Raw genomic sequence first — 21,554 nt, 5'->3', positions numbered from 1 at the left:
CAAAACTCAAAATGAGGTAAAGTAGAAATAGGTGATTAGTAACAATAAAAGCTAACCACAAACAGCGAAAAATCGTTCAAAAAACGCCCAAGAAAAGAGAACCCAACAAGAAGACCCACATTGGGCAACCCAAAAGCTATGGGCTAAAAAGCATTTTTGGCCCCTGATGTTTCAAGTTTGTGCAAATTCTGCCCTTACTCTATTTTTATTGACGTTTCTACCCCTCATGTTTTCAAACAGTGCACTGTCTACCCCTCCGTCAGTCAGAATAGAGTAGGGGCAAAATTTGCACAAACTTGAAACATCAGGGGTCAAAAGTGCTTTTTAGCCAAAGCTATGCGAAACCCAAGAACCATAAAACAGCCTAAAGGAATATACAAAGAAGCTCCCAAAGGATAAAGGACAAATCAAAAGACCAATAGAAACCCAAAGGCCAAGAAGCAGGCCGCCAAAATACCACCACTGGAGAAGATAAACCGACTTTGAGTGCCCTTCGAAAAAACCTGAAGGAAGATATGAAGAGAACTGCAAAAACTACCTTAATCTTCGACCAGCAATATGATTTGTTAACCCTTGAACCTTCTTCTTGTCTCTCTTCTCAACTTTCCTAGAGGTTTTAACAACACGACCACGAGATACAAAAGAAAATGGTAACGACTCATCTAACAGTCACCATCACTAGAAAACACTTTAGACAGCAAACCAACGATCCCTCCACAACCCCAACAGCATGGCAAACACCTAAATCAAAGAGACGAATTGCTTACCAACCCAACGCCATCTAACACTGAATTAACTATGCGACCCCAATCTAGGAACAAGATTTTTGAGAACAAGAACTCGGGAAGTGATCTCAAGTTTCTTAACTAGCTACATAACCGATTTTCACCCGATCATAATTTTGTTAAAAATCAATTAATTTCCGTTTTCTTTCAGCTTCCATCTTAGCTTTTGAAGAAAATCATCCATATCAATATCACAAATTAAAAAGCTTCATAATTAGTGATGCCCACGCTAATAATGACTCTATCGTTTGAATACTCACCAAATGATCAATCTGTTGTATAATTGTTTGTATAATAATTACGGTTAATTATGAATATAAAAATTGGGTCTGGTGGTTGTCATCGCTTGCACGCACGCACCAAAATGAGAGTTCTATCTCTTTGTAAAAAGAAAAACAAATAAAATCCAATATCACTTCTAGCATTTTGATGAATGCTACCCGTGCATGCTATGGTCGCTTTTCATTTCTTGGGATTGTGTTGTATCATGTCATGTATGTCACTTTTGGTTTCTATTTTCTATAGCCGCGTACATGTGGCCAGATCATGAGATTTGCATCCTCCAATAGATAAAGCAATGAAAGAAAATGCTAAGTATTTCATGAAAATCAAAACAATAAAAAAACAAAAACTACAATGAAATTAATATTTCTAGGCATGGACATGATTCCCATAAATAAGGATGCAACGTGGATCAACCTATTGTATTATTTTTAATGACCTAGGTTTACAAATTTAAGACAATTATATTATAGCTAATATATATATATATATGGCAAATTGGGTGAACTAGTTAAGAAGCCCAATAAACATCTTATATTGGTATGAGTTTTGTAAAGTGTAATACCTAATAAAAACTTAATTAGGGTTAATGGAGTTTTAATTAGACTTTTATATAAAAAAAACAGCATAGAGTAATAGAGTAATGTAGGTGGATTAGTCACTCTTCTTCTTCTCTATTCTCATCAATTGAGAGAATCCATAGAGAAAAAAATTAGTATGTGGAAGATCATCAACCCACAACCTCATCATGTATCCAACGTCATAGAGTAATGTAGGTTTATTAGTACAATTCAATATTTGATAATCTGACACGAGTATTTATGTTGGCACCCAAAAATTCTCAAGGGCTAGAAACTAGTCGAAATGTTATTTGCCAGCGTGGCAAAGGAGCCGTCGCGTGAGACTTTAGCTGAAGAAATATAAGTAGCCGATCAAGTGAGACATAAATCAAAAAATGGGCGGCTAGGTTGACCCATTTTGAAATACGAATTTGAAATCTCACTTGTCACACATTAGATTGAGTTGATGATTTGACCCACTGAATTGGAAAGTGTTAAAAAAATTTGTTTGGAAAATGGGATTTGTCTCTCAAGGCTTCAAGATGTCGTTTGCTATATATCTTTATCATAGGTTACAACTTACACTTCATAATCACAAATAATGTGAGTTAAACACTAAAACACAAATAGAGATGAGGTATGAGAGTGGGTTAAGAGCACTTCTAAAGAAAAAGAATTAGTATTGGCAAAAAAACGACACTAATGATCTAAAAGCCGACGCTACACCTAATTTAGTGACGCTTCACCCAATTTTGAAGGAAAAAACATCATATATTAATTATGGAATCAAAGCTGAATCTACAAAAAGGGCATGGTCAACAGCACGGGGAAAATCATCCCACCAAATTCTTGACGGAAAAACTAAGGAAAAAATTTACATCAAAGTTCTTTACGTCCATTTTGTCATGTTCTTCATTCAAACAATGACAAGTGGACTTTATTTCTAAAAAAGGTGGACGATGTTAAAATAAGGCGGACTTTATTTCTGAGTAGGAGCTTTATTTCTTAAAAAAGGTGGACGATGTTAAAATAAGGTGGACGATGTTAATGTGTTATATTGACTTTCTAAAAATATACGTTGAAAGATTATACCTTTATTTTATATTTTTACAATGAGGGGCTAATCTGAAACACGCTACATCGGCGCGGAATTAGGAAGAGAGGGTGAATCCTCAAAACCATCAAGAGATAACAATATATGACACTCTCCAAATGACGAGTTCAATCAATGTGATCTGGAAAAAAAAAACTCTAAACCCTCATAGGCTAAATAATCCGCAAGCACGCTCACCTCCCTATAAGTATGCTGGAAAATCATAGCACCATGGTCTTCTTTCATGCGCACCACCGACCGAGCTATCTCACTATACGGGTGTGAACTAACATTGGCTAACGCAAGAAGTTGGATTACCTCCGAAAAATTACTCTCGATGATCACTTGGGCTGTCAAGACCGCGTTCAATTCCGCAAGGAAGTTGTTCGCAAAAGTGAAGGTACTGAGGTTATGACTGAAACCTTTGATCCAAAGCTCATTTGAGTCCCGAATGACACCACCATTGCTTTCTAGGAAACTTCCGGCCACTGCCCTGTTGCCATTCACCTTCACCCAACCAAGATCGAGTTTCTTCCACCCATGCGCTTGTGTTTGTCCACGAGTCTATCCGGGACCAAACACATTATGTTGCTCAACTGGTAGACTTGGGCTCCACGCCACAACACCTGCTACCTGTTGTGTCCATACCCATGCTGTTGATAAACCCCCAAATCCTGGTCGTATTCGGCTCAACTCTGCTAAACACCCAATCTTTCTTCAATCGCCAAATTTCCCACAATGTCGTTGCAAAAAGATGAGGCCAATCAAAACCTGATGAAGTGATTCTCGTGCTGCAAATGTTACCAGAAAGCCACTCGTCCCAGCTTCCAATGAAAAACTCACAGTCCAACCCACTTCCCTGCAAACTTTGCCAGAATTCGCATACCTTACTACAGTCACGGAAGTGATGAAGAAGCTCTTTCCGATGTACATCATATAACAGACAGATTTTCAAATTAGCCATATTCCGCCGAACTCTATTCACATTCGTAAGTACGTCGCGATTGAGTAGCTTCCACATGAAAACTCGGATCCGTTGAAGTACTTTTAAGCGGCAAACAACCTTCCATAACCTATTATCCTGGCTCGTCATGCGATGCTCTGCCATGATTTGGTTGTGAAAACTCCGGAGGGAAAACCCGCCAAAACAACTCGGTCGCGTCCCTTTGAAGAGTCAAGGGTCGTAGCACACAAGACTTCTTGGATGTACCGGCAGGGAATAAAGTTAGAGAATAAAAACACCTTTCATCCTCTTCCCTCCTCATAGAAATGTGATACTGGGAGATTGAGCATCGCCGCTGGAATCTGTTGCACTGCCACTTGCTCCAAGGTGTGACCCGAATGCAGCCATGGGTCGCACCAAAACCGCACCACCTTGCCATCTCCCGTCATCCACCTGCATCTCGAACACAAAGAATCCCAAGTTTTACTAATTCCTTGCCACACCAGGGATTCTCTACTGCACTTCCTCACCAAATGTAACAAATTACTCCCACAGTTATACTTCCCACACACTACCTTCACCTAAAGCGAGTCTGGGTTTTGAATCAAGCCCCACCCCATCTTCATAATCAGTGCTCAGTTAAAGTTAAACATCTTCCTGAACCCCATCCCCCTTGCTCATTGGGACTACACACCACATTCCACCCTACTTGACTTACCTTTTGTACCCTATCCTCCATGCCCCATATAAAGCTCATTTGCATCTTGTCTAGAGTCTCACACGCCTTTATGAAGAAGCATTGTCTACATGCAATAAGAACGAAAGGTCGAGATTACGGTCTTTGCAAGGGTTACTCTCCATGCTAGACTAAAGTGCTAGCCTTCCAAGAAGAAAGCCTTTTCTAGGTCATCTCCAAGATGAAACCATAGGTCAGCCGGGAGGGTCTCGTATGCAAAAGAGGACCTCCAAGATATTTTCCAAGATCAGAGGTAAGCTTGATTCCAAATGTGTGATTGATGCTCCTAGCGACACCCTGATGAACATTATCAGAAAGTAAAATCCTTGACTTATCTTTGCTAACTTTCTGCCTTGAAGCTTCACAAAAATCATTTAAGCACTTCATCATGATTTCCATTTTTGTAACAAATCATTTAAGCACTTCATCATTTAAGCTAACTTTCTGCCTTGAAGCTTCTCCAAAAAGTAACAAATCATCAGCAAACAACAAGTGCGTAATAGAGGAGCCATTTTTTGAGAGGATGCTTCCATCTAGAGAGATCCACCTCATGTTGGATTTGGTGTGCAAACCTCTTTATGCTCAAAACAAATAGATAGAGACACAAAGGGTCACCTTGTCTTAATCTCTGAGATGGAAGGAAGCGCTCTGTTTTCTCACCATTAAAGAGAACCTAGAAGGAGCTCAACAAAACACTATACTTTTATGTATGAACAAAATATACATGAGTTAAATTATGAATACATTATAATTAAGTTAAATAAATTAACAAAATAGGATGAATTTGAGCAGGGTCCCAACCTCAAAGAACAAATAATTAATTAAACATGGGCAACCGTGAAAGCGAAACAAGTTCCTTCAGGACCCACAAAAAGTAGAGCCAACTCAAAACTAGACACAGACTTCCACTCCACTCACATGTCTCTCTATCTCTCTCTGAATGTAACGTAACAAATACAGAATCTATGATGATTTCTCTTCCTCTCTCTCTGTTCCACAGGGATTTGGGTTTGGAGCCCCACCCCTTAGGCTTTGCACCCCACTAAAACAGATACGGAATTTAAATTTCCGTATCAATACGGAAAATAAAATTCCGTATCTGTTTTAGTATATAATGAGTGGTTGAAAATGTGACACGCATGCTTAAATACAGTACGGAATTTTAAGTTCCGTATTCAATGTGGAGAATACGGAACTTTAAATTCCGTATTTGATAAAGTGGGGTGCCAAGCCCCATAGGTGGGGTGCCAAACCCAACTCCCTGTTCCACAGTGTACAAAACGCATACTTTGTGTATAATAATGCAATATACAAATACGAAGAGCAAAAAAGAAAACATGATCATGATGATGAACATGGTGGAGCAATGATCCCATTACCTTACAGAGTGCCGCCACCATTGATTTCCACTTCTTTGCTTCGCTTCCACTCTAACTCCTCCTTCTATTTCCTCACCGATCTTCATCGGGATCTCCAAAACCAGTCCACTCTTTCTCGCGTTTTGCCGCCATAACATACCCACGTGGATTTCCCACTTTCTACCTTTTTTTGGTTTTCTGGTAGGTAAGTTCTCTCCTTGATTCTTCAGAAAATTCTGCTCATTTTGGTTGGATGCTGCTCTTTGCAACTAGTATCTTCTTTCTAGGTATTATGTGAACATACAAATGATTCATGGGTTGAAAGGAAAGTTCTTAAGTCACTGCTTTTGCCTTTTGGGTTCTATCTTTTCATTGGAAATGTGGGTTTTGTTGGTCTTGGTTTTTGGAGATGAGAGTGCTTAACTTTTTTTTTTGGTTATTGCATCTTTCTTTCCCATGGCAGCAAAACAGGGATGAATTCTCTGATGTCATTGATGAGTTATGATTCTGTTTCCTATGGTTGACCAGCGTTGACAAAACAATCCCATCGTTTTACAAATTGATTATCAAATGCAACAACTTCTGTGGCCCTCTGTTTGCTCTGTTTTGCGTTTGTGTTCTGTTTTGGGTTCTGCCATGACATAATATCATAGGATTTAGCATTGATTTTTGAACCATTTAGTCTTTCGTTAATGGATGAATGGTTTTGCATAGCCAGTCCTAAGCCGGAGTAAAGGAGAAAATTTGTGCATATCTTTATTTGTATATGTGATCCATATAGCCGATCTCACCGGGTGGGATAAGACCTTGGTTACGGTGCGGTTATGGTATTGAATATATATCATGGCCTGACTATATGTCACCATGTTTTTTTAAATGTACTAAGCCTTAACTCTGTTATGTTTTCAATGTGGGAGGGAGTCTCATGCTGTTCTGCTTATGCACATAAACTATTATTGCTTTGCTGTGAATTGTAAATTTATATGGTAGTAGCCTTATGTGATGTCGTTGAATTGCTTTGGATTCTGTCAAAAGTTCGTTCTGTTAAATCTTTATCCTGGGAATTCTAATACATGCACCATATTTTTGTATTCCTTTTTCCTTTGTTTACCATTTGATTAATTGATTGAAATGTTAAAATTTCCAGATAGCTAGTCGTTTGATCAAGGAAGAAACTCCTCTGCCTTATGAGCTTACAAGAAGTGAAATCTGAAAAAATATTTTGCCATGCCATTCAATTACAATATACACCCAAGTAATGAGTTGTTTAAACCCTCTGATGATCTGTGGTTCAGTGGAGACGCTAGAAAGATCAATTCAAAACGGCAAAGTAGCTTGAAATCAGCAAAGGAGAGCTCTGCTAGGCCCCAATCCTATCCATGTCCAAGGGATCAAAATAAATTGAAATCAAAGTCCAATTTTGATCCTTGCCATGAAGAAAAGCTGGATACATTAGGGGAGATTTTTCGCCGGGAGAGCGTGAACGGAAGCTCAACGCAACATGATGAGCTTGTTAAGCATATGTCTAATTTGCCAAGTTTTCTCAAAGGTTCTTCTGATAGAGGAAAAAACATTCAAGGGAAGGCTTTAAATGTCGGGGTTCTTGATTGGTCACGACTCGAGAAATGGAAGAACAAGAGCAGTGAAGAATCATCATCATCATCAAGGGCTGCCACCACATCATCTACTACAACAAGAGGCCATAAAAAGCATGGCGATCGAAAAGGTTCACGTTCTTCAAGTGTCAAGGGATCTTATAAAGAAGGCCTTACTGAAAGTTCCAAACAGCATTCTCAGAATGTAAAAAGATATCAACATTCTGAAACTGAAATAAGGACTCTTGGAGATGAGCTCAGAATGACAGCCTTTGAATTTCAGTCCATTGGGAAGACTCACTTAGATAAATCACTTCAAAAGGAGAAAAGGAGCGACCAAGATAATGTAAGGAATTTTGCATCAGAGTCCACGCATCACGGGGTCTCACTAGTTCCTAATGAAAATTCAAATGGTTGGGATTTTGAAGCTCAGAATAGCATGGGGGGTTTGAAACAGCATTGCCTCAAGAAACGGGAGAGAAATCTCAACTCCATTTCTCATAAGGGACTTCCATCTTTAGAATCAAAATACAAAGGTAGCTCATTTAGTTCTCAGAATAAAATGTCAAGTAAAGCCAAGAAAAATATGGATGAAGTTCAGGAGACAGATTTTGATGTTGGTTATAAACAATACCGTGGCATGCCTAGTAATATTGTGCTCCTTCGTCCCCGGAAATTCCTGGAATCGAGTTCTGAAGATTATTTTCAGCTTTCTCAGTCAAGAACTTCATCAGATGAAATTTTTTCAGAATCAAGCCAGAGTAGTTCATCCTATGTTTCCCTTTACGAGGAGGTTTACACTGAAGATGTATCTTCTGAAGCTTCACATTTAAGTGTACTGCATTCTGTGACTAATCTCGCTTCTTCAAGAACAACAGAACACACTGCCAATGCTGATCTAGATCATTCTTCACATTCAAATGAGATGTCTAGTCTCACATCAGAAGATAATTGCATTGAAAAGGATATCTCGGACATCAAGCTAAGAAATCAGTGTTCTTTCACTAATATGAATGAACCACAGGACCATGAAACTGCTGAGCAGACAACACTGAATGCCTGGAATTCCTCTTCTCAACCTCGTCTCGGCTTCGGCTTAAATCGGATTGGAAGAAGCTTCAGTTTCAAGGAAAGTTCTACCCTTCCAAAACATAGCTCCAAGGATGTTAGTGCTAAGTCTGGTCCATTGACATTTGAACCTTCTGGTTATTTGGACAATTCAACAACCGGTCACAACAGAACCAGGTCCTACGGCTCCTTTCGGAGGTTATTAGACCCCATATTGAAGCATAAGGCATCAAACATTCACCATTCAGCTGAATGCAGTCCGGCAAGAAGCATGAATCTTCCTGCTGAAAAAGGCAAGGAGTCATCAATTCAAGCCTTTTTGCAGCTAACAATAAAAAATGGACTACCATTGTTTAAATTTGTGATCAACAGTGAAAGAAAGGTTCTTGCAGCTACCATGAAAAGCTTGGAGAAGGATGGTGTAGGCTGCTATTTCACATTCTACCTCGTTAATGAAATTAAGAAAAAAGGCGGTAAATGGGTGAATCACTGGAATAAAGAGAAAAACTGTGGATATGAATACAAAGTTGTTGGTCAGATGAAGATTTCTAGCTCTAGAATCACTGAGTCAAGTGATCAGACCAAGTGTGTGGAAAAAGATTATGTTCTGTTCAGCGTTGACGTCGACCAAGGACCCCCAGATTTTACCAAGAGCAAGGAGCTTGCAGCTGTTGTTATGGAAACCCCTTGTGAAGATGCAAGTCATGAAGGACTCTATAGTGATAATTTGCAGAAGATGGGATGCTTAAAATGCTTGGAAGATGAAATATGCTTTTGCAGCTCACAAGAAATTGATATCCCTGGTAGAATTACAGTTATACTTCCGGGTGGTGTGCATAGTTCACCAAGCAAAGGAGAACCTTCGCCGTTGATCCATCGATGGAAAATGGGGGGAATTTGTGATTGTGGAGGTTGGGATGTTGGATGCAAACTTCTTGGCCTCTCTAACAAGTACCACAGTTCAAATGTTCCAAGAAGTTTAAAATCTTACCTTGAGAGATTTCAACTTTTTGTTCAGGTATACTTTTACTATTCCACCTGAGCCCATATTGAGTACATGCATGTTTGGAAACTCGTTCAAAAACCACGCTGAAGTCAAAACCATGGTGGACATAAGCTAATTCCCTTAGCTTTTGCTTTTGTCCACCATGATATTAGCTTCACCGTGGTTGTCGAACAAGTTTCTTGATAAACACTATCTGCAATTGTAAGTATTGTGGATACTGGATAGCTCATTTTACCTCATTCTGGACAAAACTTTCAGGAAGGAGCTGAGCAAAACACATCCCTATTTGCCTTGGCGCCTTTGAAGGATGGATTCTACTCAGTTGAGTTCAGTTCAAGAATCAATCATTTGCAGGCATTCTTCATTTCTATTGCGGTTTTAAACAGCCAGAAAGTATCAAGTTCCTTGGAAACTGGTTACAAGCCAGAAGAGATCAATAGGGAACTTCAGGTGAAAGCACGTTTACATTATAATCCAATTCCACCACTCTCCCCTGTTGACAGAGTTTAAGTTCAGAAAGTGGAGGCTCTTCCAGCAAATCATAGTAAGCTGTTATATAAATCATTGTATTATTGTATCATTGTACAAAAGAACCACAGCACCTATAGCATATTATTTACAAAGCACAATATGAATGAATGAATAAATAACCAGTAGGTTTATCCAAGTCAAAAACATGAGCATTGTGAAACCGAACAGCTGAAACTCTAATATGATAAACAAAATGATATGAGGCTGTGCCTTCAGTAGTAACTCTGATGACCTGCATTAATTGGAAGTGTATGCTTCCAAGTTTGTGCTACAGCATTGTAATAAAATTTCGACATATGATTTGATGCTTCATGGGGGTGATTCTTATAAGATTAAGAAAACCAAAGATTGTTACTTGATATTAATTCGAGTAGAGAATATGATTAGGTTTCCTTAGAATTTGGGATAAGACTAACTATACCCAAAAGCTAGCTTAGAGGTGAGGCTAAGATATAGGATATGCTCTCATGCCATCTTAGAATTTTTATTAGGCATAATATAATTCTACTCAAAAGCTTTTTTTCTTTTTGAAATTATTCAAAAGCTAGTTTAGACCAATGTTGTTAATGGCGGATAGCATAGCGTAGTGGCAAGCCCAAAAAACTCTATAACGCTATAGCGTGTAGCGTTATGGCCGCTACTCTGATTTATATATATATATATATATATATATATATATATATATATATATATGTATGACTGCTAAAAAATGATAAATAGGAGTATAGGACTGGAGTCTGAAATTATATTTCACTCATAATTAGCTACAAAAAGACATGAGTGTTTAAAACAAAGCTTTCTAGATTGTAACTAGAAATGATTAGTGTTCTACTTCTAACTTCTAAAACCATGAACATCAAATGAAAGCTCATACTAACTGCTAGTATATAAAAAGGCAGCAATGTTCTAACTTATATAAACACAAATCATCAAGTGAAAGCTTCGTAATCAATCATCACCCTCTAGATAGAGGTCTTCCTCTTTATCACTTCCACTAAGGTGGATGGCTTCCTCTACATTCTCGTGAACTCCTCCCTCACTTTCTATTTCTTCTTCAGAATCTTCTTCGTCCACTTCTATTCCCCACCCCCTAGAGCTTGAGGCCACATTTGTAGGTGTAGGTGCTTCCTTTCCTCTTCTCCTATTGTATATAATAGGCGCACTAACACTAACTACATTACCAACATTTTCCTCATTCAAAGGTATGATCCTCAAATGGAAAATCATCTTCAGCTTCAATGTCCTCACCATCTCTCATTTGTCCCACCAACCACTCATTGCTTCCATCAATATCATCTAGTAGAATTGGATCAATCACATCACGACAATCAAAGCGGTGAGCAAGAGCTTGGTTATACTTGATATATACTAAGTCTTGTAGCTTTTGATGCTCAATATTACTCCTTTTTTAGTGAATCTATGCAATTTAATATGAATGATATGAGTTATTTAGTTTCAGTTTCACTTTTCACAATCAAGCATAAATTGGAACCATGATCACTTACATGCTCAAATACACTCCAGTTACACTCACATCCTCATAGCTACAAGTTAAGCTCAATATTTTGATGGCAAGCTTTTGGAGATGATAAGGAAGTCTTTGTACTTTTCTTCCTTGTCATTGAAAGAAGCTTTAATTGCCTCATTTGCTCTATCCATAGCCTCATAAATGTAACCCATTGCGGGCTTTCTCTCATGATTAACATGTCTTAGAACACGCACAAGAGGCCCATAACCTTAAGTGTGTAGAGAACGTCATTTCAAAATGAAGAATACAGCCTCCGTCGAAACTCGGATCTACATGATGTAAAATAGAGTTTTGTGAGAGTCAGAAGCAAAATTGAAACTCAAATCGAAGTGGAGCTAAGTTCTTACCAGGAAAATGGAAGTGGAGCTGAGTTTGAGCATTTTCTTGTGAAATACCAGAGATTTAGGAATCAGGAAGAGGATCGAGAGGGGATTCTAAGGTTAAATCAAGAGTGGAATCAGGAGATATCGAGAGTGGAATCAAGAGTAAAGTCGAGAGTGGATCTAGGGTTCAAATTGAGAGTGGAACACATACACAGGTTTGTTCAAAGAGAGCGAGTTGTGAGAGTGAGAAACAAGAGATGAAAGTTCTAGAGAGAAACAGGAGAAACAAGAGCTTCCATTACGTTTCCAGAGAAAGTGAGAGTAAGAAACATGAGATGTAAGTTTCAGAGAGAATGAGATGAGGGTTCGAAGAGAGTCGTGAGATGAGGAATATAAAAATTGGGAACGAGGGAAAATTTAAAAAATTGCGCGAAATTGACGAAATGTGCCGACTCATTAAATAACACTTTTCTTTTAGTGTATAATTAGAATTAGAATTAGAATATAGACATAGATAGATAGGTTTTGTTTTCTTTAAATAAATAATAAAATTTAAGCTATTGGATAAAAATAATATTGCCTAGCTAAAATTTCATGTCAAAAGCCAAGTATATATTATAATTAATTAACCACACAACCTTCGTGTTAAGATTTCCTTTGATATTGAACAATGTTCATAGATAGCACATGCATGTCCCACATGAAGACCAGTGCTTTTCGCGGCGCTATATATGAAAATTAGCTAGAGTCAATCAAATTAAAGAATAAAAAGAAAAAGCCAATTATGAGGGCTGGACCAACGACTCTTTGACGTCGTTCAATTCTTACCTAAAAAGGAGGCTCTGACCAAATCAAGTGGTACTTCAATTTTGTAAATATTTTTAGGTACCGTATTTTTATGGTGAGACTTTTTTTGAGCTCACAAGGATATGGTTGGACAATTGGTTGGTTTGAAAATTGAAACCAGCTGGGACAGCATCAAAGAATAAATGTAGTCTTATTTTCAGTGACGGAATCAGGAGATAAATTTTGGGGAACAAATAAAATTTGTTGTTGGTTGGAGACTTAATTTCAATACATAAATTAAAATACTTTTAATAGTTTTTCCCATGTACCAAAAAATATATTTTTAATAGCAATATATATGTATATATATATATATATAAAAGTAAAGATTAAACTAATAAAACTTCCAAATGTAAGAATTTCATATGCGTCAGCGTTGAAGAAAAATCTATGTGATGCTAATTATAAAAATCAGGTAACCACAATTTCTCCCTTGCATTTCATCCAATAAGACTTTTGCACTAATAATCATTACATTTTTTTTTTATGTTTTGGATTTGATCCTGATATATTTTCGTAAATCTTTCTCTTGAAAATTGAATTTATTCTTTTACTTTTAATTGGTTATTAGTTTTTTTAGGGAAATTTATCACATTTATATGTTGTTATCCTAAAATTGTTATAACTCACTATTTTTCAATGCAAAGAAAAAATGTCATTGATACTCACTTTCTTTTTTTGCTTACAAAGGAAATAACAATAGCATTAATGTTCACTTTGAACTTGTGTCTTAAAGATATCAATATCAACGGTAAGTCCATAAAAAAAAAGAATTATAAGAGCCAATTAATCAATCATCAATCATCCCCTAGGTCAACATCACTGAGGTCATCTTCCTTATTCTCCAATTGTTCATCTCCTTCTTCTCTAATTGCAATTATTTCTTCAACTTCACTCTCATCCTCAAAGATAGATTTATTTTTCCCATATTAGAACGAGCATTTAAGTTTTTTGGACCAATAAGGAAAATAATAATAATAAGTATCACAAGATTATTTTTAATTTTAACTTAAGTTTCTATGGTTTAAAATTTAAAATAAATAGATACCTCTCTTCCTTTTCTTGCTTGGAGCTCCTTCTTCGTGAGTAAACGACTCATGTATATCCATCCATAAAACATCATCTGGTAAGCAAGGAGTCTCCTTTTCAGTAATCCACCGATCATAATCATAATTATCTCCCATTCTCCCTTCTCATCTCTATTCTTTTGCCTTATCTCAAGTTGAAGATTATACTTAACAAACACAGGTGCATTTAATCTTTGTTGCTCCAACCTTAGTATGAATTTGATAAAAAAAAATGCTCTAATTTCTTTCGCAACCAGTAGCACTACATGTGAAACTCAAAACTCTCATTACTAGTTGTTGTCTGTCCTTACCATCTCCACCATAACTGTCCCACCAAAGAGATATAGAAAATAGAAGTCAATATCCAAATCCGAATTATATCTTAGTTTGTTTACTCCTTATAAATTGTAATGTAAATCAATGTAATAAAACTTACCAAATTGCTTCACATTTAATTCCTTGTTTCCACTGTCGTCTTCACTCCAAAAAGTTCTCTGGCTCCCTTAAATTGCTCAAGTTGTCAATCAATTAAGATAGCCTTTGTATTTTGAGCCATCTTATGATTGACCTCATAAAATCCAAAAAGAATTTCATTATCAGGATTGAAGTTCTTTTGATAATGGTACCTAATAAAAGCAAGAAAAAATAATAAAAACAACTTCAATAATCCAATTGATCTGTAAATTGTAAAATAAATAATTGCATAACATTAAGCTTTAATTTACTTACTTAGATTAAGATAGAAAACAGCCGCATGAAGAGACCTATGTAATTGCAAATTCCACCGTTCATCAATCAACTTTCACACCTTTATATATCTTGACTTTTCATTATTGAACTCGCAGCTATTTGCTTTTTTGCTCTATCCATTCTTTCATAAGTATATGGCATGTCATGTTTTGCATCACCATCTACAAGCCGTAAAATTGTCACAAGTAGAGTAAGCAATATTGAATGGATCTCCAAAATCCAGTATGAGATAAGACTATAACTATCACTTTCTTGGCATCATTTTTACTAGCACATAATTGCTAGTAGCTCATTCCTTCGAAACAAACATAGATCGAATGCCATTCTTGCCTTCATACATTGTAAGGTCAGATAGACAATTGCAAACCTTGTAACTGTTGGTCTTGCTTTTTTTTTTATAAGCAAAATTGTATTAGACTTTAGAATACAAGGGGTACTCCAACACGAATACAAAGACAAACAAAATGGAAAAACAGAAAGAAAAAAATATAGGAAATTGTAACTGTTGGTCTTGCTAATTTCCCATCACAAAACTTCCTATACAAGCTTAGGACCCATGTGTGCCTATAAATGTAAGTTGTGACTTTTTTGCATTGTTTTATAAAATATCGGAAGTTGTCCAATATCCTCCCAGATCAAATCAAGACAGTGAGCTGCACAGGGGACCAAAATAAATTTTTCCTTTTCTCCTCTAACAATCTCCCAACCGCCACAAGATTTAAAGCTCCATTATGTTCCCCAATTTCTTCCACCATGGAGTCCAATAAATTAAACATTTGATTATCATCCTTAATTACATCACTGGTGTAAACAAATTTTCAGAAAATAGTCCCACTTGTTTGTAGATTTTGTCATTTTATTAGATTATTTAAATTCTAGGTTAATGTGATTATTGGGTTTTGAGTTTGGTGGAAGTTTTGAAATGGCTAGGGAGAGGGAGATGGAGATGAGTGATGAGTGAAGATCATTCTGGGTTAAAAAATTCTGTGGACCGAAAGAAACATTTTTTTTAGCTCATGATATAATTTCAAAAAATGAAAAGAATTATTTTTAGTTCTTAATAGATGTCTCTTACAGTTAAATATCTATTTCAACTCATATGTCCCCAAAGGATAGCTTAAGTGGTAGGAACTGGGGAACATATGAGTTGGGTAAGGGAGGTAAATGAATCAAATCACAACGAGCGCAATTTATCTTTCCGATTTTCCAAAAAAAATTTACTTCAACAAATGTCGTTCAGCGGATTCAAATTTGTTCATCATTTTTATAGGGTGTAGATATATCATGATTTTGGGGCCAATACATAATTATTATCTTTTATTCATAACAAAATTTATTTGTATAAATAATATTGGTTATTTGGTTGGAAAGTGGAAACAAATGATTAACTTAAAATAATTTTTTGTCGTGTACTCGTGTGTCCCCCCCCCCCCACCACTTTCCTAGTAACAACGCCCTCAACAGGAGAGAGAATGCTAAGAAGAGAAACAACGTGTGTTGGTGGGTGGAGTCAAAGGAAGAAAAGAAAAGAAAAGAAAAGGATGTTATTGTATTTTTCTTACTCACCAGTACCACCATCCCCTTCCCGTGTTTTTCGTCTTTCATATTGAAATCCAAAATCACGTTAGAAAAATCAAATATCCTCAATTTATCTTTTTTTTTTCAAAAATAAAAATCTCCAAATGTGAATATACTATAGAGAAGTAGTGTGTCTTATCGAACATGTGTCGGTCACAATGATAAAAAATAATATTTAAAACTCTAAATTTGGAATTCAATTCTTAATAATCATATTTATTGATATTTTTGACTTTCATCACACGTCGGAATTACTTGCAACTTTTTAGGGTTAAAAATCAAATTAGTTTCTAATTTAATAAGCGATTTTAACTTTAGAGCCTTAAGAGAAAAATACTAATATTTATGAACGATAAAAAACAACCAGTTATTCCCATGACGGAAAAATGATGTTTATCAACAGCAAAAAAACAACCAATTATGATAAAAATGACTATCATTAAATATTATTTTTTCGTTGAGGGACTAAAATTAAACTGGATTCTTACAAGCCGTATTCTTAGGACACTTTTGATCTTCATCACATTCGATTGCTAGCAATTTATTTTAGAGTAATAGGCCAAATTAATCCTAATTTTATAAGCGAGTTTGACTTTAGTCCTTTAACGAAAAAATTACGTTGAGTTACGACTGAAAACAGCTAGTTAATCAAAAAATGACACTTATTATTTATCATTTTTTCGTTAAAAGACTAAAGTTAAACTCGCTTATAAAATCTCATATACTAATGTAATAATTCTTTTAAAATAAGAAATGTAGCTTTGGTTTGTTTGTGTGTGTATATATATATTTGCTTATTCTCCTCCTCTTGTCAACTGTCTTCTCCGTGTTATACTCGCGTGCATTGCAGTCACACGAAGCGAGAAAAGGAAGAGAGAAGAAGAGATTCTAGAGAGAGAACGCAAACCCTCTCTCTTTTTCAACATTGCAATTTCCGTTCCCTTTTGAGAGAACCCTTCTTCATCTTCTCTATTCTTCTGGGTTCTCTCAATCTCCATCTTTTCTCTTCAAATCCTCTTCTGTTCTTCCTGCATTTTCAAATCCAATTTTCTGGTGAAATTTGCATAGTTGGAAAGTGGTAAAGGGGTTTGATTCGATTGTTGTCAGGTGTTTGAAGGCAATGATGATGTAATATGGAAAGTGCTCTTTACACGATTACAACAACAACAACAACAACAATAACAAGAACATGTCGTTTTACATTGGTCGCGAGGCTTCAAAGGTTGGTTTCTAAATTTGTTTTTTTTTTTACCATTTTCAAAAAAAAATTCATAACTTCAATTTTAATCTATGTTTGAATGTTGGAATGTGCAGCTATGGAAGAGAGTTTGTGCAGAAACAACTACAGAGATCAACCTCCTTGCGGAGAATTGGAAGTACCTTCTCGGTGGTCTAGTTTGTCAGGTTTACATTGATTAATCTTGTGATCTGCAGTTTGTTCTGGTTACCCTTTTGTGAAAATAATGCAAAGGCTCTTTGGTTTTCCTTTTCTGTGGAGTAAAGATTAAACTAGTTTTCACATGTGGTTGTGGGAACGTTACTTTAACGTTACTAAAAGTTTTCCCTCATGTTGGTGCTGTTACATCTAGAGATTGCTTGCTTTCTTTATCAGGAACGAGGTTTATAAATTATGATGCTAATCTTGTGGGTTTAATTACAATTAATTTATGATCAGCAGTTATCATTAAGAGTTTGATAGCTTGATATCTAAATGAGGGAAAAGTAGAGGAACTGGTTTGCCATGTTCTTCAACTCTGAGGATTTGGGATTGGATGAATGCTTAAAATTGCATCAATTATTGCGTCCCAAATGAAAATGCTAATAACTGATGCCATAACTGATATCATATAAGTAAAGTAATGGACTCTACTTGTTACATCTGAATCACAAATTACAAACTTACCACAATTATTAAATGCTTCATTCATGTGGGGTGCTTATATAGTACTACATTAATTTTCTGTTTAATTTGATATGCTTTATTTTTCCTTCTATCCGTTGATATCTAAATCAAAATTGAACTGTTTCACTATAGTACATTCATGGTTTGGCTGCCAGAGGAGTTCATTATTTACATAAGCCTGGCCCGACGCTACAGGATCTTGGTTTCTACCTTCTTCCGGTTTGTATTTCTCATACCCTTCTCTCCTTCTCCCTGTCTTACATAGGATTGCCTTTTGATTTTTAATGTTGGTTCTGTTACAGGAGCTTGGGCAAGACAACGCTTACATTAGTGAAACTCTGTTTTCTGCTATCTTTTTATCATTTGTACTGGTGAGAATTCTTTTCCTGCTTCAGCTTCATTTAGATGCCTATACGGTTTGTTTTCTGTGAAGTTCTGGTGTCCAATTTATGATTTTTTTGATGATATGTTGTTCTGTATTTTCTTTTGCAGTGGACGTTTCATCCTTTCATATTCAAGAGCAAAAAGATCTACACAGTTCTAATATGGTGCAGGGTTCTAGCTTTCTTAGTTGTAAGTATTCACGCTGTTGATTACTGTCTAATTCATTTACAACTCTTTTAATCAGTGTGTGCTTAGGGTTGGAAATCGAATAAGTGTGTTGGTGACATAAAGTAATCCTTAATGTGAGAAGGGGTTCCATGCATTTGTGTTAAAGTACGAATCATGACTTTGATTTTGACTCCCCCTGCTCCTTTGCTTGTTGGATCGCTCTTTTCTTCTTTTGGGCATTGTGTTTTAACCCTTTAACTAGTTGTGAAATTTATTGATTAAATTCCATTAGAAGTTTAATGCGTAATAACATGAGCATTTTAAAGCATAAAAAATAAGTAATAAATGATCTGGTAAATGAACCTTTTATTGATCATAGCTTGCTTTCACATTCATTCCTTCACTTCCTTTTATTTAGTGAAGTCAGTAAAATCAAATCATGGCCATCACAATGTTTTGGTTAGAATTGAAAAGTATTTCATGTGAATGCAATATATGGCAGTTTTCTGAGAAGTTTGGCTCCTCTGTTATTGTTAATGCAGGCTTCTCAAGCTCTTCGAATAGTGACATTTTATTCCACGCAGCTTCCTGGTCCAAACTACCATTGCCGTGAGGTATAATATTTGGATCATGCCTCCTTGTTTGTGACATTAACTGTTTGTTTTCTTACTGAGTGATAAGTTACATGTACGAGTTTTATCTCTTTTTAAATTATATTTTAAACTAGTTGTTGTGTTATGCAGGGATCTAAACTTGCGACACTGCCTCGTCCAGAAAGTGTCCTTGAAGTCCTCTTGATCAATTGTTAGTATACTATTGTATTGAAGTTAATTAGCCTCAATGCCTATGTGGTTGTTTAGGTGCTCATTCAGTTTTCACATTGCAGTTCCTCGTGGCGTGATATATGGATGTGGTGATTTGATATTTTCATCACACATGATCTTCACTCTAGTCTTTGTTATTACATATCAAAGATATGGCACACGAAGGTAAATTGGCTCATAAGATTCATTTTACTTCATTAATCTTTATCTTGGTTGTTTTCTTGTGTATTTTACAACTTTCTTTACCGTCATATTGTGCGTTCTGAGATTTCATTACGTTGAACCACTGCAGGTGTATAAAGCAGCTAGGGTGGTTTCTTGCTGTGACTCAAAGTCTTCTGATAATAGCATCTCGCAAGCATTATACAGTTGATGTAGTTGTTGCCTGGTAAGGACCATTTATATCGTGTTTGAATCAAGTTCTCTATTATCAGAATCAATTCTAAGAGCCAGAAGTTACTCGAGAAGCTTCTTCTCAAAATTGATTCTGGCTAAAGAATCAATTGTAGAAAGATTTTCAAAATTGTGGTCCATGTCCTTCTTTGTTTGATTTAATGTTTTGATCCCTCGCAGGTATACTGTGAATTTGGTGGTATTTTTTGTTGAGAAGAAATTGCCAGGTTTGCACATGTGGACATAATTATATTATAAGTGCTTCTGTCATTTACTGTTTGATGTTGTGCTAACTTTGTTATTCTACAGAATTGCCAGACCGGACTACTGCAGCTTCAGCCCTGCTTCTACCATTGAGCACCAAAGACAGAGATGGCAGAACCAAAGAAGAGAACCACAAGTTAATGAATGGGAATTCCATTGACCCTGCAGATTGGGTATGTTGAGCGCCTGTTTGGATACTCGGTAGAAAACCACGTTGAAGTCAAAATCATGGTGGACAGAAGCAAAAGGGAAAGATGCTTCTGTCCACCATAATTTTGGCTCACTGCGGTTTTCTACTGTGTATTACAAAAAAACATGCATTCAATCTTCTTGTCCTTTCCTCCCTACCCCCCATCTTCCTTTTATGTAATGTCATTTTCCATGATTCAGACATCACATGGTTATTGTTACTTTTCAGAGACAGAGAACGCAAACAAATGGTAAGATTCTGGAAGATGGCCATGCTGACTCTGCCATGAATGGTGCCTAGGTATATGAGCTTCTGCTGCACAAATTGGATCTGCTGCAATATTGAACTTGGGAAGCTGCAACCTTCAATCAGAAGATTTTGTTAAATGGAAATATTTAGTTGGCCTGATTTGTATTAAATACATTGTAATTGGGTTGTGGTTTTTTTAACATATTGCAGCCTCATTGTAAAATTTTCTAGCATCAGCAGGCGCTTCAGAAAATTTTCATTCCATATTGCCTCCATTGTGCATAATCTTATTAGTATCTATTTTTGTAGCATTTATCTACATGCCGTTACCATTACATGGTGAGGAAATTTATCAGTAAACTGTAAATAAGCTTCTAATGTGAAGAAGAGTAATTCGAATTCTTGGACCAAGAATTAAATGAAAAGCTGAACTGACCATTGAACATTTGTTGCTAGCTAATATTTGTAGAATTGTAGTAATAAACTAATACTAATAATGGTCCTATAAGTGTCGGTTTGGTGCACTTATGCAACCCATCTCAAAATCATGATAATGCAACTTCTAAATTTTGCAGTTTCTTAGGCAACGTGCTTTGCTTTGCAAAGCGTATCCATTGCACATCCAAATATGATGTTAGTCTTTCAATAATGCAATACTTGAACATTACATGGTTATTGTTGCTTTTCCCCTCAATTTGTCTCAACAAAACTTTTTTCTTAGTTGAAATAAACTGTCGGCTAGACAAATCCACAAAAGCATGCAGTGATAGTGTGATAAGTTGAGAATTACTCAAGAGTGAATAGAACAGAAATTACAAATAAAATAAAGGAATCTCATGAAGAGTATTGAATAATGTTGTTTACTCCAATTTTGATAAGTAATTTTGACAAACGGGTTATGCTTTTAAAATTATTGTTGATGATTATCATACACACGGTGCAATAATGGATGCTATATTACCTCAAATGACAAGATTGGTGGTATCATAAGCTAAAGAAGCTTGTATAATTCCTAAAACAGAAATGATAACAAGTGATGAGGTGAACGACATGGTGCTTTTAGAACGTGATTAATTGGTTATGACATATTAAAAATCGTGTTTGAATTGTCACAATCCCTTTGCCTCGAA

General features: G+C 36.2%; 2 protein-coding genes across 3 annotated transcripts; both read left to right on the top strand.

The window, feature by feature from the left end:
• Positions 1–5,402: 5,402 nt before the first annotated feature.
• On the top strand, positions 5,403–10,093 carry LOC130729223 (uncharacterized). 2 transcript variants are annotated; one of them, XM_057580890.1, is made up of 3 exons: positions 5,403–5,958; positions 6,905–9,438; positions 9,685–10,093. In XM_057580890.1, the coding sequence occupies exons 2-3, from the start codon at positions 6,985–6,987 to the stop codon at positions 9,934–9,936; spliced, it is 2,706 nt and encodes a 901-aa protein (XP_057436873.1). In that variant the 5' UTR covers positions 5,403–5,958; positions 6,905–6,984; the 3' UTR covers positions 9,937–10,093. The 2 variants fall into 2 exon arrangements, with proteins under 2 accessions (XP_057436873.1, XP_057436872.1); XM_057580889.1 differs by having other exon boundaries at positions 5,403–5,962.
• Positions 10,094–16,857: 6,764 nt separating this feature from the next.
• Positions 16,858–20,688, top strand: LOC130729222 (phosphatidylinositol:ceramide inositolphosphotransferase 1-like). The gene is made up of 12 exons (XM_057580888.1): positions 16,858–17,271; positions 17,364–17,453; positions 18,085–18,171; positions 18,255–18,323; positions 18,445–18,525; positions 19,047–19,118; positions 19,248–19,308; positions 19,391–19,493; positions 19,621–19,716; positions 19,902–19,948; positions 20,031–20,158; positions 20,404–20,688. Exons 1-12 carry the CDS (start codon positions 17,239–17,241, stop codon positions 20,473–20,475), a joined length of 939 nt encoding a protein of 312 aa, XP_057436871.1. The 5' UTR covers positions 16,858–17,238; the 3' UTR covers positions 20,476–20,688.
• The last annotated feature ends 866 nt before the right edge of the window (positions 20,689–21,554 follow it).

This window comes from Lotus japonicus, chromosome 1 (assembly GCF_012489685.1).
Source record: "Lotus japonicus ecotype B-129 chromosome 1, LjGifu_v1.2".
NCBI classification, from domain to species: Eukaryota; Viridiplantae; Streptophyta; class Magnoliopsida; order Fabales; family Fabaceae; genus Lotus; species Lotus japonicus.
The sequence above is the reverse complement of the archived record's forward strand: the minus strand, read 5'-3'. Positions and strand labels throughout refer to the sequence as shown.

Bases quoted from the DNA above. Each gene is read 5' to 3' on its own strand.
- LOC130729223 (XM_057580890.1), top strand. From the start codon at position 6,985: ATGCCATTCAATTACAATATACACCCAAGTAATGAGTTGTTTAAACCC. The intron at 9,439-9,684 runs GTATACTTTTAC...CAAAACTTTCAG, and splicing joins GATTTCAACTTTTTGTTCAG to GAAGGAGCTGAGCAAAACAC.
- LOC130729222 (XM_057580888.1), top strand. From the start codon at position 17,239: ATGTCGTTTTACATTGGTCGCGAGGCTTCAAAG. The intron at 19,119-19,247 runs GTATAATATTTG...TGTGTTATGCAG, and splicing joins CAAACTACCATTGCCGTGAG to GGATCTAAACTTGCGACACT. The intron at 19,949-20,030 runs GTTTGCACATGT...GTTATTCTACAG, and splicing joins TGTTGAGAAGAAATTGCCAG to AATTGCCAGACCGGACTACT.